Source organism: Drosophila sulfurigaster, chromosome 3 (assembly GCF_023558435.1).
Source record: "Drosophila sulfurigaster albostrigata strain 15112-1811.04 chromosome 3, ASM2355843v2, whole genome shotgun sequence".
Classification (NCBI taxonomy): Eukaryota; Metazoa; Arthropoda; class Insecta; order Diptera; family Drosophilidae; genus Drosophila; species Drosophila sulfurigaster.
The window spans coordinates 54,036,020-54,055,345 of record NC_084883.1 but is presented as its reverse complement, the minus strand read 5'-3'; the positions used below and the strand labels follow the sequence as shown (position 1 = coordinate 54,055,345).

General features: G+C 39.4%; 1 protein-coding gene across 5 annotated transcripts in view; it reads left to right on the top strand.

Moving 5' to 3' along the window:
• The window catches only part of LOC133843077 (IQ motif and SEC7 domain-containing protein 1), a 46,331-nt gene that overhangs the window by 23,212 nt on the left and 3,793 nt on the right, over positions 1 to 19,326 (top strand). For 2 of the 5 annotated variants that reach the window (XM_062276450.1, XM_062276453.1), the window contains exons 2-3: positions 15,371 to 15,946; positions 18,243 to 18,733. In XM_062276450.1, coding sequence (XP_062132434.1) covers positions 15,371 to 15,946; positions 18,243 to 18,733 — 1,067 coding nt within the window. Of the gene's footprint in view, positions 1 to 10,957; positions 11,888 to 15,213; positions 15,267 to 15,370; positions 15,947 to 16,394; positions 16,439 to 18,242; positions 18,734 to 19,326 lie in introns of those variants that run through there. The other 3 variants (XM_062276452.1, XM_062276454.1, XM_062276455.1) reach the window with 3 other exon arrangements.

The following is a 19,326-nucleotide window of genomic DNA, read 5'->3' as shown; positions in this document are numbered from 1 at the left end:
GTTTTTTATCAATATGAAATCGGGTTGCGATTTCTTTGGCATCCGTCGGGGCGGTTTTAGTAGGCTTCTGGGTTTGTAGGCCTACGCAAATGTATTTACACATTCAGCCGAAAAGAGCATCAAGAAAGCATCTAAATTAACAAACTGAAAAACCAGTTAAGAAGAGTTGCAAACCAACCAACCGGCTGACGTCATGTGTGGGTAACGAGGCGGTTGGCGGAGGTGTTGCCTCAGTTTTTTTTTCTTAGCTGCCGGTTGCCGGTTGCTGCAGACCAGTTACCAGTTCTTGTAGCTCCGTTGTTGTTGTTATTGCCACTTCCACTCTTGTTACTGTTACTACTTGTAGTTGTAGTTGTTGCTGTTGTCGTCCTAGTTGTGTGCCAAATTTCTGGAGTTCCAGTTAGTCGCAGTCGCAGTCGCAGTCGACGCCGTTGATTTTGTTGCTGTGGACACATCCACAATGCATGCAAAGCACAGCAAAAGCAAAAGCAAAGCAAAGAGAATCACAACACAACAAAGCCGAGAACTTAGCCGAAAAGTACTTTGCCGTTTTGCCCTGTAATCAGCGGGCGTAAAAATTTGCAGTGTATGCGATTATTAGAGGCTATATGACACGCTAGATAAAGCTCGATACATGAGTTCGTATGTGTAAGTGTGTTTGTGGGAAATGCCAGAACAAAGAACTTGTTTAATGTTGATAAGCCACAAATGATCGATTACTTGCACTTTGGTATTGTTTACGTCTATCGATAAATGGCGCATATCGATCATTTATTGTATTTGTAATAATCCATCAATTTAAGGGGTGTGAAATGAAAGCAACTAAAATGTTCAGAAACAACTGTTTTGAATATTTTCAAGTGGATAATTTCACTACATATTAAACATAGTAAAAATGTGTTTACATGTATTTAAAAGTAGATCGATCAATGACAGATATCGATCATGTATTTGTAATAATCCATCAATTTAAGGTGTGTGAAGTAAAAGCAGCTGTAAATATTTATAAGAGATTCTTTTGAATATGTTTCAAGTAGTTAATTTTGAATGAAGTATGTTCTTTATTATTCATTGAATGTGCATTTAATGCACGTATATAAAATTAGATCGATCAAATGACGCAAATCGATCATTTCTTATGCCTGTTCATCCATTAATGTAAAGATGGAAAGTTGAAGGAATTGCAATGTTTAAAACAAGATTCTTTTGAATATTTTCACTAATTAAATTACATTTTTATTCGACAGTAAAGTAAATCGGGGAATTTCTTATTGCAAAATTAAGGAAACTGATTTTTTTTTAAATTCTTTATTCGAATATTTTCACAATGATTAATGATTTATTAGTTCTATTGAATGTTAATTTTTAGCTTCCACATTTCACTTTTTAAATACCTATTTATCCTCTTCTTATTCTATTTTTGCTGATCATTATTTTAGTAATTTTAGATATTAAACGAAATTGCAGCTTTGCACGAGCTTAAAGTAATATGTTATTTACTTATTATACAATTTCACTAAAAGCGATGCGAAAAAAAAGTTGTATGAATGTTTTATTTTCCCATGACAGCAGTTAAAAGTTGAAAAGTGATTTACTAATAGCTTTTTGAGTAGTGAGTGACTACTGTGTTCGCTACAGTAGATATCTACAAGCTAGAGCAAGAGGTTTGCCGCAGTTCATCTACAATTACAGCACAGTGCACTTAATGTTCTTACAGGTTTTTCCTACCACCACTTTTCCGAGTTGTACAATAGCGGCACAATTGCATTGTTGTCGGTTTTCTCGTTTTGTACTTTTGTTGTTTTGTCGACAGAGCGTGCAATCGTCAGTCGCTGCGTCGTTGTCAGTTGTATAAATTTGCATTGAATTGGAAGCTGACGAAATGACGACATCTCAACATCTCAACAGCTCGCACAATTTCCAAATCATTGCAAGGGTTGTAGTTTTTTGTGAATTTTTAAATACCGCACTCCTCTCTTCTCTATCAAGCGAAGAGTTCATTAGCTTCTGTGGAAAGCAGGCAGTAGCTTCGCATCAGGTTACCAAAAATAGACAAAAACCAAGATAAAAGAGTTTCGCATAATGATGTCCAATTTAGTGGGGAACAGATTATGCAAAGCTAGCCAATTGAATTGATGATGATCATTACGAAAATGGCAATCTTTCGATGCTGATAATCTTAGCCAGCAGCTGAGCTGAGAGTTACAATTGCATGAAACATAAATAAATAAATAAATAATAGGCTGCTAATCGCTTGTAAACATGCATTTTCCCAATGAACATTTCAACGCGCCACATCGATGAGAAAGCAGACACAGAAATGCCCCAAAGGAGGCAATAGAGTGAAGGAGGGAGGGGGAAAATGGGGGCCAGGTGGGCTGGGGCTGGGTCTGCGCTACGTGATTTAGAGCCTAACGAGCATAGAACCCTTGTGGGCGCACTTTCTCATCCACATCCACATCGTGCCACAATTGCTGCGCCTCGCTTTGCTCCTCTGTGGTTTTTTTTTGGCCCCGCGGCGCACGCTGCTCTCGTGATTGTTTTGTGATTGATGAAGGCGACGCCAGTGGGCAGCCAAAAAGCAGCGAATAGCAACCACCAACAACAACAATAACAATAACAATATGCTTCATTCATGGCCAAGAAGAAACAAGTGAACTGAAGTGAAGTGCGGCGCTGACTCTGCTGCTGAAGTGCAAGTGAAAGTGAAGTTTTTGGCGGCGCTTCGTTCGTCAGTCCGTCTGTCTGTCTGTCCGTCCGTCTTTCTGTCGTGTACTTCATCGGCAACCACAACAAAAATTTCCCACTAACATAATTTTCAACAGCACAGCACAAAAAAAAATACACAGAAAACGATAAAGAGCAGCAGCAAGCAAAAATGGAAAATAAGTAGGGAAGCGCTAAGCGAGCATGCTCGACTATGAAATACTGGCTTTCTATTCTTTTTTTTAGTTGATTGTTGAATATAATTGATTATTTTGACTTAACTTTCAACATTTTAAATTTAACGTTAAGTTTCTTTTCGATATCTTAAGCAATATTAAGTATCCAAATATAAGACTTTCATTTGGTGAAAAATTCTTGACATAGTATTTGATAATTTTTAGTAAAATTACTATATGTTTTATTAAAATAATAATCTAAAGTGCCATTGTTATTGATTTTCCTATATCAAAATTGGATTGACTTTAAATTATCTTTTTAGAACTGTTAGGAACTTATAAACATTTTTCTAAACTTTCTTCTATATACTAAAATTCATTTGGACAATTTTTAAACCGAATATCCAAAAAATTGCCGGAAGTATTGTGACCTCTTTAATTATTTAAATTATTATACCTTTTTGAATATGTTAAGAATTTATAAACTTTTCTAAACTTTCTTCAATATACTAAAATTCATTCGGACAATTTTTAAGCTGAATCCAAAAATTGTGTCCAGATATGATCTCTCTTAAATTTTTTTGGAACTGTTTAGAATTTAAAAAAATTCCTTTCCACAATTTTTATATCGAAGAAATGTTAGAAGTATTGTGTTCAGAGATGATTTTTTTATATATAATATACCTTTTTGGAACTGTTTTACTTTATATACCAAAATTTCTTTCTACAATTCTAAATCGGAATATCCAAAAATTGCTGGAAGCATTATGTTCAGATATGATCTCATATACTTTATCAATTATAATTAAATTTCTCTGTTGCTTAACACTATATTATCATACCCTCTTACCTTAGAAGTACCGGGTATAGAAATCATTGCCCATTTCCATTTTTTTGCTGCTGCTGCTGTTGCGGTGGTGTCTGCTGTTGACTGATGTGATTGCCGCTCTGGCAGCCACTGCGGCTGCGGCTGCTGTGGTTCGTCATTGTTGCTGCTCATCTTCATCTTCATTATTGGCGCCTCTGTGTTTGCTACACATTTAATTAAATGCCCGACGAGTCAGAGTCGAAGTCAGAGTCAGAGTGAGAGTGAATCTGATCGCCTATCGCCTTTTGTCGCGATCTTTGTCTCACCTTTTGGCTGTAATTTCGGATTAGAGATGGGGGCAAAAAGGGGAACCCAACGGAAAAGTACATAATGCCATTTCACAGCTTAGGTAACACTGAGTAAATTAAGTATGTGCGTACTTCCCTCTTGCAACCACCCCAAAAAAAGAAGAAATAAAACATGCCACGCTCCATAATGCTTTAACAGTCATCTCTACTCTGGATGGGCACGCTTCATTAACCGTATCCACCTCTCTTGTGTGTGTTTGTCCCTCTCTCTCTCTGTTTGCCATTGTCTCAGCTCGGAGCCCAGCGTTCACTTTCTAATCACCCAAAGTCAACGTCGTCGTCGTCAGTTGGCAAAGTCTGTGGCAGCCATGACCGACCGAATGCAATCAACGACAGCGACACGCAAGTTGAAGGTAGGAAAAGACCCAGGAGGAGGCAGCAGTGGAGGGTTGCAAGCGACGAGCTCTCGCAATCATTGTGTTTAGCTTTATTTTTTCGTTTTTCTGTTTTTTTTGGGGAGGTTTGAAGGTCTTTTTGGCCCCGCAATCGTACAGGGCTGACAGCCATATGCATAGTATATATGCTTATACATTTATTTATCCACAAATTGGGTTCAGACGCCTAAGGTCAAGTCAACAACAGGCAAACAGTCGGTAAACGTAATCGTAATCGCATAGTTAGTAACTACATTCGCTATGTTTACTAATGAAATATACAAAACGATTCGTATACGACGATGTTGTATGTAGTAAGCCTAGTCACGGGCCGCTCAAGTAGTTATGGAAATGTATAAATATTTGGACAACCCGATAAGATTAGATTAGTTAAATGAACTGGCCAAGTGACGTGTAAACATATCGATACTTTTACTATGCATTTTTTTTTTTTTTTTTGGGTTCTACGTTAAGATTAGATAGATATTTATTACGAAGTCAATAGACAAAAAGTATTGTACATTAACAAGGTGTAGGCGATAATTGAGCAGACTAAATAATGAGCGAGACAAGCTAAATTAATCTACATTTTGTCATTAGAGATTAGACTGAAAATATTGTCTATAAAAGTATACTGACCATAAAAAAGTGTTATTTTTAGAAAAAAGAGAAATTTCTTTTTAATAAAAGACAAAAGTACAATTTTCTGAAATTGTTCTAGAAATGTTTCCTAATTATTACAACATTATTAGATTAGACTGAAAATATTGCCTATAAAAGTGTTATTTTTAGAAAAAGCTAGAAATTTCTTTTTTAATATATAATTATGTAAAGTTTTTCTAGAAATGTTTCAACTAATTTAAGTGTTCTATAAATTGAAATCGAAGTTTAGGGAATCATTATTAAGTATTTTTTTAAGCTTATATATATTAAACAAAATAATTAGGAAAATTAAAAATTTAACTGAAATTTAAGAAAATAACTAAAGGGTCTCTCACAGTCAATACAATAATTAGACATACCAACAGGAATTAAACCTGGAACTAAACTGAATTTTAATACCCAAATTAAAATGCATTAAAAAACAAAAAAAAACATGATGCATTGAAAGTGAATTTAGTGCAGTCTGTCATGCAATTAGAGTGAGTGCAGCTGACTCGTTAGGTGTGGCAATTATATTGAGCAGCCCTCGCTCACATGAAGTTATTTGTTGTTGCGGTTGCTTGTCATCATTCGCTGAATGTTGTTTATTGTTTCATAACAGCTGAGACAAAGTCAGGCAAAAGGTAAATGGGTTTTGTGTACCTTGTGCCTAATGCGTTAATATCATCATCAAAGCAGCTTGCTTGCAAGCTTGCTCATAGAGTAGTAGATACAAAACATAGTCGTATTGTAACTCATGTTTATGCTTGCAGGTGTGTGTGTGTGTGTGCCAGTGAATGAGTGTGGCACAGTGGGCACAAGTTTTGGTTTTTATGACTTTAGTTTTTAACGATGCCAGTGACAGCAACGTCCGACAACAACAACAATAACAACAACATCAGCAACAAGCGAGTTTCAATGAAAAGTCAAAACAGGCCGCAGGTCCGGATATAAATGGTTTGTTGTTCACACACTCACTCACACATACAAATGTCTGTATATCCATATGCAGTGGAATACACTCATCATTACGCTTAACGCTTGGCTCAGTCCCAGTCCCAGCCCCAGCCCAGTCAGCCATTACGAAGCCCATTTTGTTAGTAGCCCGCCGCAAGCGACTAACTACCAAAAGTGCCTCACAGTTTGCGTTTACAGCGGCCATAATGTACTCGTACTATTCGTACTCATAGTCGTACAGCACATGCACAAAAACACCACATACGCCAAAGAGAGGGAGCGAGCGCGAACAAGCAAGCAACACCGAAAGAGAGCGCCCCCGCTTACACTGCCGCCTTCGTTTCGCCCTTCACTCGTTGGTGAGTCGTGAGTCACCTGAGCGTAACGTAAGCGCAGCTTATTGTTGTATGTTTGCTTGCTTGCTCGTGTGCCTCGTTGGGTACTTGTGCTCGTTATTTCATTTTGCTTTTGCTATAGGTTTTGTTTTTGTGTTTTTGGCACTCAGCACTCATTCATTTGCGCTCTCCCGCTCTCCCACTGCAGTTATCGTTATTGTTGTTGTTATCGAGTTTACTCTGAGCAGCTGTTTTCAACTGTCTCACAAATTGTGTTGCTATTGTGTGATCGCTCGCTTTTTTGGACATGTATGAGCAAGCGAGCGAGCTTGTGTATGTGTGTGCATGCAAATTTACACCTTTTTTTTACAGCAGCATACGTATATCGAATTATACGATTTGTTACTCTCTTTTTCCTCAATTATTCAATTTAAGCAAACGCATTTAAAGCTGACAAATCAGCCATAAACTGGCGCATTGCAGCTGTTTTCAGTGCTAAAAACTATTAGTTTGTAATTGCAATTAGTCCCACTGTACAACGTACGTCAATGCTCACTTATGACTTTATAGACAGGTAGATACAGGTGTATAGGAATGTGTGTGTGTGTGTGTGTGTGTATGTATGCGAATGATAGACGTACTATTGCAAGTGTTTCGTTTATAGACTGCCAATTGTTTTCGGTAGATCAAATTGAAAAGAACAGCTTATAATACAGCAGCCACAACACAACAACTAGCACACACACATGTGAACAATACGTTCGCACCATTCACTCATACACTTGCTCGCATATACTCGAGAGAGCGAGAGAGTGGAGAAAGAGCAAAACGAACCGTGTGTAGTCGACTCACGGCTTGGAAGCTTGCACGCCTCGCTCGGCCAAATTAGTCTCTCTCAAAGTTTCGTCGCGACAGGCCGCAGCAGCAGCAGAGCACAGACAACACAACGCAGAGAAACCCGTGCGCGCGCGCTTTTCTCGATTCAAAACGTCGTCTGACGTCTGACGTCCGTCGTCTCTCAGTCTCAAGCGCTGCTCGATCGTGCGTTTTGTTGCTAACATTTTAACATTAACATTAACATTTTACTTGGTTCGGTTCGCTCGGTTGTGTTGTGTGTTAGTCACAAAATAATGGATTGCTTATTGCTTATTGTTGGCAGCAGCAGTGTTGTTGTTGTTGCTCTTATTGCCACTTTGCATACGCAAAACAAGCAACAAAATTTCAAAATCGAATAACACAATATTTTTTGCAACGCGCGAATTGATTTGCAAACAAAAGTTTGTCTCGCTGAATAATTGTGAGTGAGTTGTGATAGTGTGAGTGAGTGTTGAAAAAGTGAGAAATAAAACAACAATAGCAACAACATCAACATTATTAATTGCAAAATCTACACATAACACGCAGCTCACGATTTGGCAACGCGTGTGCCATCTTCATGTTGTTGTTGTAGTCGATGTTGTTGTTGTTGTTGTTGTAATTCCCCATGTCTCGATGTCGTTGTGATTGTGGCTGCTGTCAAGTCAGGGCCGGTTTATTAATTTGACATCGTCGTGTGCTCCCTCTTTGCCATACAAAAGCAATAAAAACAAATAGCAAGCGGCAAACGAAAAACCCAAAAAACAAAAACAAAACGGAAACCAAAAAAAAAAAAAAACTAACAACAACAGCATTGCACACAATATTTTTTTTGTAATGTAAAAAAATAAAATATAATTAAAGAGAAAATCGCCTTTCTCTGCTGCGCGTATCACACAAAAACAATAGTGCCGCCAACAAATACAGCAGCAACAACAAAAGCAGCGCAGCAGCAGCAGCAACTACAGAAATAGGCGTCGACAGCGGGAATAGCAGCAACAGCAGCGGCAGCAGCTTCAGCAGCAGCAGCCACTGTAGTAGCAAAGCAGCAGCCACGGCCACTGCCCCGTTACGTTTCGGCAAACACAAGTCCAAAGCGTCCCACTGTCGGTGTGTATGTGTGGACTCGACTGGAAATTTCTGCTACACATTTTTTAATTGAAATTGTGGGCAAGTGCTGACTACTGACTGAGAGCAGCAGCAACAGCACATAGAGCACCCAACTAAAGCTATTAGAGTGAACTCACTCTTCCCCTCTCTCTCAGTCTCTTTCAACTAGCAGCATTCACAACATTCCCGCAAAAGCTTTGCGATCAGAGAGCAATGTGCAGCTGCAGCTGTGAAATAACGTAACGTCCTTTGGGCATTACTCAACGTAAAAGCTTGCAGCTCACTTGACAGCCACTCAAAAGCTTCACAGCTGATATTTTTTGAGTTCGCAGTGCGCAGCTGCAGCTGACCTGCAGTGGCCAGAGAAAGCACTGTTAACCGTTACTTGGCTTCCCAAAAACAATAATAAAAGCTGTCTGTCGTGCTGTGTCACGAAGTTGACAACGTCGCGCGCAGTCGTTGCGCGATCTTAGTTGTGGTGGCTGCTGCTTGTTGTGCTTCTCCTGGCTGGCTTTTTTTTGTATTTAGTTTTTTGCTTGTGTAACCACTTGGCAACCAATTACGCTGCATACGAAGTATTGTGTTTCCACTTCCTCTTCCGCTCATTTTCGAGCGCTGCCTGCACTTGCAGACGCATGCAGCAAATAGTGGGAGAGCGAGAGCGCACAAGTGAGTGCGACGCGTGAGAGCGGCAGAGCGAAAGAGAGTTTTGGATTACGTGCTGCGCCGTTACTAATGACACGAAAGTGAATAAAGCGTTGGCAGCACGGGCCACAAACACTGTGTGGAACCTATTGTGAGGCGCCCAACTGCATTGCTCCCTCTCTCTCTCTCAACTATGGGCGCGCGCGTGTGTGTGTGTGTAATAATTATAAATTAAATAATTATACAATACAAGCAAAGAAAACTTGTAGCTGATTGCAACTGCAGTTGCTGCGGCTGTTGCTGTTGTTGCTCGTGCAGTGGAACACCTGTAAAACAAAGGCAGCTTTATCTACAACAACTACAACAACAACAACTTGCTATTGTCGTGCACTGTGGCGGATGCATGCAGCCCAGCTTTAAGCATAATGAAAATTAAAACGCGACCCAACCAAAGCAATTTTTTTTTTTATTTTACGAAGGAGCCAAGAACTCTTAAGCTGAAAAGTTAGCGCTGCAAACTTGTTCAACTAAAACTAAGACTGCAATTACAAAAGTGTTTTCTCAGAATATGCTAAAAAAAGAACAGCAACGAGAACAAGTTGAATGCTTTAGGCAACAATAGCAACAACATTGAGAACAACAACAACCACAGCAACAACAACTGCTTCTCAATAGTTTGCTAAATAATAAAATATATATTCGAAGCTGGGCTTTGATATTTTCAGTGAGTGGGTTTTTCGGGGCAGCATTCTCACAGTCGAGACTCGAACCTCGCCCCACGTCTCGCACCTCTCTCCACGCCCCGAGAACAGAACAGAACAACTGTTGTTTGATTGTAGGCGACTTGTTTTGGCCAATAATGCCATGACTTGTTGTGGAATCCAAGGCAAGGCTAAAAACACACACACACTTACAGAGGGAGGGAGGTGGGGAGGTTGTTGGCTTATCGAAATGGCAGCGAAATTCGTTGGCTTAAACAGCTTTCAGCTTTTTGCTGTCGTGTCTCGATTTCTGACTAACAACAAATACAAGAAATGACGAAATGAGACATTGACAGCATTTAGCTACAATTGTAACGAATTGGAGAAGACGTTACGCTAATGATGAAGACATCAAGCCCATCGAGCATTTGTGATCAAAGCCAAAAGCAGAAGAAGAAGCGACACTCGAGATTGTCTCGAAAGGTTCTTGAACTTGACGCAAACAGATTTACGAGTGGAAAGTGCGGGGGCGACTTTGACTTTTATATTGTTTCTTTTTTTTGGATTCGAGAGTATTCTCAATTTACATTTTATAGCGATCTTGATCTTGTCTGACGATATACCATACAAAACAAACGAATATTTTTCCCTTTCAATGCGCCATTGTTTTGTTTGTGTCGCGTTTGCCATTGATAAATCTTCTCACGTAAATTTCCATATGATTTATGGATTTATTTAAGTGGATCAGGTCACACAACTGGGGGATTGGGGGACTGGGCACACTGCCAAAAGAGCTTTCTCGCCAAAGCTTTCGATTAGTGCAGACGGATGCCAACTGTTCACATCCCTGACATTTGCATGCGTGTATGTGTGTGTGTGTTGGTGTGCGTGTATTCGCATTCAATTTGAATATTTATTTGTTTACTTGGCACTTGTCAAGTCGCTCGCTTGCTCGCTCGGTTTCATTTCATATATTTTCTAGCTATGCGACTTTTACTTGCGATCGCTGACCTAAAAAGCTACAAAGCTGATTGAATGCGCCGAGAAGAGAGCTTGCAACTCTCCATCTCACTTGCACTCACTCGCTCTTCCACAACAACAAAACAACTATAACATTTTGCAAGTGTCACGCTACCCACTTTGCTTCATTAGCGATTGTCATCCCATGACTCTCTGTCTCTGTCTCTCACTCGCTCTCAGTGTTTCGTGTGTGTGTCAATGTTGTTGCTTTATTACAGCCATTTTTTGAAGGGCGTTCACAATTGTTGTTGCTGTTGTTGCAGCTAATGTTTATGGTTGGGCTACGCAATGCGCAAAAAGATAGTAAAACGCGTGTGTGGAATGTGTAGCTAAAATTAATTTACTAATATTATCGCTTAGCATACCTCGAAAAAAAGAAAGAAAAAAAACACAACAAACGTTATCTACAAACAAAATGTAGACAGCTAAACGGGAGAGTGAGAGGGAAGAAGTAACGAATGGATTCCATAACCAAACCAAAGATAAAATGGCAAAGAAATCAAAGAAGAGTACATCAAAAAATACCACAATCAACAACAAATATCAATAAAATATGTACATAAATTAAAACGAAAGCAAGAACAATAAATTATAATCGAAAACAACAAATCAATTTGCAACTGAATGAAACGAAAGCAAAAGAAACCGCAATAACACAACAACGACAAATAACAACAACAACTCAACTCAACTCGACTCTCGAGTCAAAGTCAAACAAACAAACAAAAACCTACGGAAAGTGAAGGCGAAAGTGTACTCAAACCACGCCCCTTCCAATACCCTGCCCCTTGTCTGTGTCTGTGTCTTTTTCAATTGTGAATTGTGTGTGTGTGAAACGCAACGAATGCGAAAGAAACAACGTCGCTGTTTCAATCTCCCGTTCCAACGATCATGTCCAAGACCAGCAGCAGCAGTAGCAACCACAACAACAACCACCACCATCATCACAACAACAACAACAATCGAAGGCATCTTCCTGTGCCAGCGAATCTCGATGACAGCGGCGGCGAATCCTTTTTGCAATACGACAGCGAAAAGAAGCCGCCGCCGATTGTTGTTGTTGTCGGCGATGGTCGGAGTCGAGTGCGGCGTGTGGTGCGCACAGCGACGCGGCACGTGACCGTGGTCAGTCTGTCGACGCGCCACAAGGAGACGCAGACACACACCTCGCACCATGTGACGGCCGTCAGGTAAGCGCCACAAAGATGTAGGCTACCCAGCCTACCACCGAGCTTATCGTTATCTTTCTGCGGATATGCCTCGAACAGCAGTTAAAAGTATTTACGATGCATTAAAAAGCCTGTTATCGCCTGTGCTTTGTTATGTTCGTTCCATTTCCAATGCGTTTCATTAACACTGGAACGTGTCTTCGCTGCGTCAAATGAAATGCAACTAAAATGTTGCATACTTTTGGGCTGTAACAGAAAATGCTAAGCTGCTGTTAAGCTAACAGCGCTGTTACTTCTCAATAAGAAATGTATGGAGAGGCGGGTATTACTTACAAATTTAGTTAATTAAAAGCTGTTTGAAGACATAAAATGAATTTGTAATGTGTCAAAGTCAAATGCAATAAGTTGACTTAACACATACATTTAAATAGAGTCTATTACTTAGACAGCTTCGTGTTGGCTTCAGTTTAAAATGAAAACTAAAAGTCTCGCACCTTTGCACTGGGTTTCCTTGTCACTTTTTGTGTATGTCTGTCTGTCTGTCAGCTGTCTGGCCTTTTCATTTGTTTGTTTGGTTCTTAATGTGGCACACTCCATAAAGCATAAGACCTCAAAAACGAACACTAATGTAAAATCAATAACAATTACGGGTGCGCTTTGCTTAAAGGCGGTCGCCGACGACGTCAGGTCACGCAAGTCGCAACGTCAAAAGGCCGACGACGACGACACTTGTTGCATATCAAACAGCCACTGAGGAAGTGTGCGAGGAAGTGCTGCCTGAGGGGGGGCAGGGGAACAGACAAAGTTTTGTGGCTCGCGGCGCAAAGCGCAGTGTGTCAGTGACGTCGCTGGCCGCAAGATACAATCGTATCCAAGAGATACAGCTTGAGCTGGAGGCAAACAAACAGCTGGACACATGTGCAGCAGCAAACAATTAGTGGCGACGTGTGGCAGATGTTTTTTTCTTTTTCACTTGGACGTCGACTCAATTTTCAAGCAGGACTCGCCAAGCACTTAAATCGTTGCACAAGAGTGAGAAAGAGAGAGAGAGAGAGGGAGAAAAACTGTGTGGCAAGTTGCTTGGCTGGCAACAATAACAACAAGAGCAAGTTGTTGTTGCTCTACCTGCTCTGTAAGGACAACCGGGGATGGATTGTTCGCCAGGTGCATTATTCCTCAACCTGGCAAAAAAGCAAAAAAGAGAAGAAGACAAAACAATCGAACAAGGATAAAACTCGTATTCGTATTCGTATTCATACTCGAATATTCTTGTATTCACTCGCCCCTTTTGAAAAATCGTATTGTGCGTGTTTTCCTGCCTCGTTATCCTTCAATCCTGTTTGTGTTGCTCGCTGGGTGCAAAATGCAGCTGCGCATTGTTCACAATTTTGTCGATTTGAGATTCTCTATTTCATTTTTATGTTTTTGGTTTTGTGCATCGACTGTGCTCTAACTGATTGCGTTTTAGCCACGGCCAAAAACCTATTAGGCCACCAACTGAGCCATGTTTCAAATTGCTTCAGCGCTATACGAATCACATAATCAATTATTTAGACGCAGTAGCGCAGGGTTTTAACGCTCGGGAAATAATTAAAGGAAATAATTATAGATTTATTTGTAAAGGAAATCTGAAATTATAGAGTATAAATATTAACTGATGTGGGAACTTTTAACGTTTCAATCGGTAGCAAGAAATGTTTAGGATGAGTCTAGTTAAAGCGCTAAAATTTTGTATAGATCAAAGATACGCTTGAGAAAAAAAGAGAAACAAATCTTAAATAGTAAAGGATTTTTCAATTCTAGTTATTATAGTTCAAAAATTCTTACTACTAAAAGATTTTCAGTTCTTTTTTCTTTAGTCAAAAAGTTCTGTTACAATATTTTACTAATTTTAAAAACTTTAATTACTATACAGTGACATAATTTATTTTTAAAAAACCTCAAAATTGTTGAACTTTAAGAGTTTGAGCAATTTTTTCTAAAGTCCAAAATGTCACATACAGCATTTTAGTAATCCTAAGGATTTTAAAGTCTATACAGCAATCAAAAATCGCTGAATTTGGGTTTTAACTAAAGAGAATAGAAAGGAAAATCTTCTATCAAGTCTTTTCGAATATGAAATTTAATTCAATTTGAATTAAATTTATTTATAAAGTGTAGGTCATGCAATACTGATTTATTTTTCTGATTTGCATCGAGTTAAGATCTCTTATAAACATATTACATCGTCTGTAATAAAAATGAATCAATCAATACCGTATTCTTTTATATTATGTTACTCCAAAGTATTTATATTTATGCACATCTACAAATCTGGCTTTTTATCTTGTATTATTGATCAATCCTCACCTCTGTTCAGTGATCTTAACAATCTAATAATCGTTTTTCTTTTCCATTTTCCAAGGCATATATTATTCTTCAATCTATCAATCTAATAATCACTTTTCTTTTCCGTTTCCATTTCCAATGCAATGTTGTTGTTAATCTAACTCAGCTCAGCACTTTCTCCCTTTTAATTGCCACAACAAAATTCTTGAAGATCTGTCGTTGAACTGCAATCTTTGTGTCTAGGGGAATTCTCGATGTGTGTGTTTGTCATCGTTAGCTAATCATTTCCTATACAGAGAGTGGATGGATGTTGATGCTGATCCAGTCGACATATGGCACTGACACTTCTCCCTGCCCCTTCCCCCGCCTCCATCTCTGCTTTAGGATTTTTTTGGGTTTCATTTTTGAAAGGGATCCTTTTACGCTTAGGAGGATCTTCTTCAGTGTTTTCTCACTCTCTTCTCTTCTTTTTCTCGTTGTATTGTTGTCTATGGCTTCGCAAGGGTAGCAACAACAACAATTGTTGAGCTCAAAAAACAAAACAGATGCATTTCTGCTCGATGCGTAGGCAGCTGGCATGGCATACTAATACATACATAATATATAGTATGTGTGCACACACACACACATACAAATACAAAAACACGTTTAGGCCTTTTTTGAGCAGCTTGTCGAGCTCGAAGCGATGTCTCTCGGTTTAGTTGAAACGCGACCGTTGCTGGGCGACGACGCGACGAACGATTTCTTCCGCTTGAGAATCGAAACTCTGCTTCTTCTTCCGCTTGAGAATCGACTCCGCTTCTTCGTCTTTGAGTGCTTCCTGTGATCGGTCAAACCGTAAACACAAAACTCACGAAACTCAATTTGAATTTGAATATTTATTACAAACTTTTTTTTGTGGTTGGCGTTTTTATTGTGATTAACTCGCACCATAACTGTAGTGCGTGTATATATATATTAGATGTGTTAATGTGTTGATGTGTGTGTGTGTTTGTGCTTAATTTATTAAACCAAACCCATAGAATATTTCCAAAATGATCATTTGCATTTCGGGTTTTATAATTGGCGAAAGGTATGCATAACAAAAGCTGTTGCTGCTGCCCTCAACTTCTCACTCTCACTCTGCAAATTTACCCTAAACTAAACTAATCTATTTCTGTATTCTTATCTTTGCAGCTTTCCCCAGAAGAGCATCGAGCGCAGCGGCTCCACACAGTACGACTTGGCGGGTGCGCCAATATCGTCAACTGGAGGAGGTCACGGCTCCACATCGACCACGGACAGCGTCGGTGGCTATGTTTATCTGCAGAATCATTATGCGGGGGCCGGGGGGCATAACTCGGCTGCCACCATCAACTATCCCGCGCCACAGCATCCGCAGATGATCTACCAGATACAACAGTATCCCACGTGCCATCAGCAACAACAACAGCAGCAGCAACAACAGCAGCAACATCAACTGCAGCAGCATTATATGCAAGTGCAGGCAGCGCCATCTGTGGGCAGTGCTGGGCACTATCATCATCATTATCACCATGGGCATCATCATCATCACGGCGGCGCTGTCGTCATTGCGGGCAGCGGCGTTGGCACCGGCGCCGGTTCGGCTGCAGGCGCTGTGGTGTTGCAGCAACAGCAGCAGCAACAGTTGCAGCAACTGCAGCTGCAGCAGCAACAGCAACAGAATATGCACAAAAAGAACTCCATACGCAATGGTGGCGATGTTCTCAAGCGAACGCGCGCCCAATCAGCGTAAGTATTCCATTCAAATTGTGATCGATTATCTATCCAATGAGCCATCAGCCATCCAAACTGTCTTGCTAACGACTTTGGACTTTGTCCTTTGCGGCATTTCAACGCTGATAACTCGAATCGAAATATATATATAATATATATGTAATCACCCAACCACCCACACACACGATCCCAGCCAAGATTAGGAACTGACGCACATTAGCAGCTTGGAATGTAAATATTTGGCACTCAGTTGACAGCTGACTTTTTTACGAGCAGCCACAAGTTGCTTGGCCTTAATTCTCTCTCTCTGGCTACTGTCTGTAATTCAATCTCAGCTGTTTTTCCTAGCCAAAAGCAAATTCTCTTTTGCACGCTAGTTTGTCTTTGTTCATTGTGCTTGGCAGCAGCAGCAACGCACTTTCAGCTGCCCAGGAAAACAGGTCTCTGCGTGCAAATATCAAATGATAATGCGACGCAGATGTTTTCACTCAGAATCGTTGTCTGCAGGTATGAAGAAAAGTCTTTAACGCTGATCTTTGAAAGTGATTGCAGATTTCCTTAACTTTCTTCATAAATCTTTTATTGCACATAAAGATAAACTCTTTTAGACAATTTTACTAGTTACTTGGCTTTGTTATATCTTTAGTAAAATATTTTACATCTCTATTTTATAAAAGCAGTTTGATCGTTTATAATAACTATTTATTGCCGATTTTAAGGCTCGTTTTTCTTCCTTTTTATTAAACTGCTAAATTCGCATATTATTTTTTATGGAGTAACCGATTAAGTGAAGTATTATACACTCTTCATATTCATAAAAAAGATCTCATTTATTATTCAAGCAGTTGGTCAGCTTATGATAAGTGTAACTATTTAAGTGACTTTCTTCATTCTAAGCGATATCAAAAAATTAAATATATTCCTTATGGATTATGTAATGTGATTTATTCATCTTCACGAACTTCCAAGACATTATTCTTTATGAATTATTCGATTAATTGTAGTTCTTTCTTCATCTTCGTTAAATATATTAGATTTCAAACTTATTCAACCGCAAATGTTGAAGCGATTTTCTTCGTTCTTAACGATCTATAAAATTGAAATAGATTCTTTATGGCTGCTATTTCTTCATTCTTAACGATCTCTCGAACTGAAATATATTCTTTATGAAATGATTGATAATTTTAGATTTCTTCTTCATTCTTAACGAACTCCCAAACTACATTTTATTCTTTACGGATTAATCCATTAACTATAGTACTTTCTTCAGCTTGTAATAGCAATTTATTGCAAATGTTTAAGCCACTTTCTTAATTCTTAACGATCTCTCAAAGTGAAATCTACTTTTTATGGATTATTCGATCAATTGAAGAACTTTCTTCATTCGATATTGATGAAGGTTATGGAAATATTGATTTTATAGATTAACTGATCATTTAGAGTTTTTTCTTCATTCTTTTCCAACTCCCAAACTAAATATTATTCTTTACTGATTCATCGGTTAAATTGAACTCATTTTCTTACAGCACAGCTTTAGTAATTTAGCCTGTAGAAACATCGTCAGCATTCTTTCTGAAAAATCCTACATATGTTTTTATATTACTGTCATCTTACTAACTATGTGATCAGCTATTCCAAGCTAGCTTTTTTTCTTCCGAACTCATTTAGTTCGCTTGATTAGTAATATTCCTATAACATGTATGTTACTTCCCTCACTTTATCAGCAATCAATCATGCAAATATGATACTTAAACATCTCTGAACAGAACAGTTTTGTTTGATGCTTGAAAAACTCGTGATAAACTCAACTGCCAATGACCTCAAAGAGAGTAAGAGAAAAAAATGCTTCCAGCGGGAATCTCTCAGTGTTTTTTTTTTTAGCAGATATCTTGGAGACCATCTGTATAACTGCTAATTAATAACACTCGCAAATATGACTTCCAGGTGGCTTTTTTTTCTGCTATCTTCATCTCCCATCGAAATGCGCAATATAAATGGGGAAACTGTTTATGGCAATAAGCAAATTCAGAGGGGAGGAACCTCTCTCTAGGTTTTTCGTTGCTCGTGGCAACATTTTTAATCAGGTCGAACCGTGGTGTGAGTGTGTGTGTGTGTGTTTGGGTAAAGATACTCACACGACGCTCAAATAGACGACAAAATGATATCTTATCAAGTGACGAGTCGCAACTTTGGCGACTCGAATCGGGCAAACTTGGAGACTCGCTCCTCAGTTATGCGCATATTTCCCAACGCAAAAGTCTCTGATTAAGCATTTTCAATAACATATTTTCCGTGTATTCTCTAACTGCAGCTACGAGCTATCACAGGATCTGCTGGACAAACAGATCGAGCTGCTGGAACGCAAGTACGGCGGCGTTCGGGCGCGCAATGCAGCCGTGACAATTCAGCGCGCCTTTCGACACTACATGATGGTGAAGAAGTTCGCCTCGATCACAGCGATGGCCAAAGCCGAGAAGCGTCTCAGTCGCCGCATGGTTGTCACCGCCTCCAGCATGACGCTGGCCGAGGAGAGCGCGGGTTCAGCGAATGCTTCGCTCTCATCTGCCTATGGCAGCACCACAGAATCTCAGCTCGAACAGCAGCAACAGCAACAACAACAGCAGCAACAACAACAAGCAGCAGCAGCTGCGGCTGCGGGACAGCAACAGCCACGTGTGACCATCATGGCGGGTCCTCCAGGAGCCGCCTCGCCGGGATTGTCACGGACTCCTCCGACACGATCGATGTCCATGCGCGAGAGACGCCAGCTCGATTGCAGTCCCATTCCACGCAGTCAATCAGGTGAGAGATGTGAATTTAAAATGATTTATAAAGAGAATTCTCTTGCGACTTTTCAACCAAATATTGCCTCAGTTCAGTGCACGTTTCTTATCTAACGCTGAGTCATTGTTAACTTCTTTGTTTTGCCTGGAATTTGGTACGAGTATTTTGGCTACGCTTTGAATATCATGCCACCATAAAATAAGTGAAGCTATAGTGGGCTCGACTATGAGATATGCAGTAAATACGATAAGCATGGGGTAATCGATAATAACTTAATACGGAACTATCTAGAAATTGCGTTTGGAATTTTGTAACATTTAATATGCAAAGGCGGTGATACGAAGTAGTTAGAATAATAGATTATAAAGGCTTTAAAGTGAAACTGTTTACAGAAAAGAAATAAAAGACTGCAGTCAACTTGGCATTTTATTCTTAAATTAAAATTGAATTAAAGTAAAACAAAGTAACAAACAAATTGAATTAAAATAAAACTAAGTAAGGAGCATAACAATCAAATTTAATTAAAGTAAAAGAAAGTATGGAACATAAACTTCGATTTTCAGAGGAAAAAGTGAAGAACTGAATAAAATATTGTAATACCAAGAAGAGCT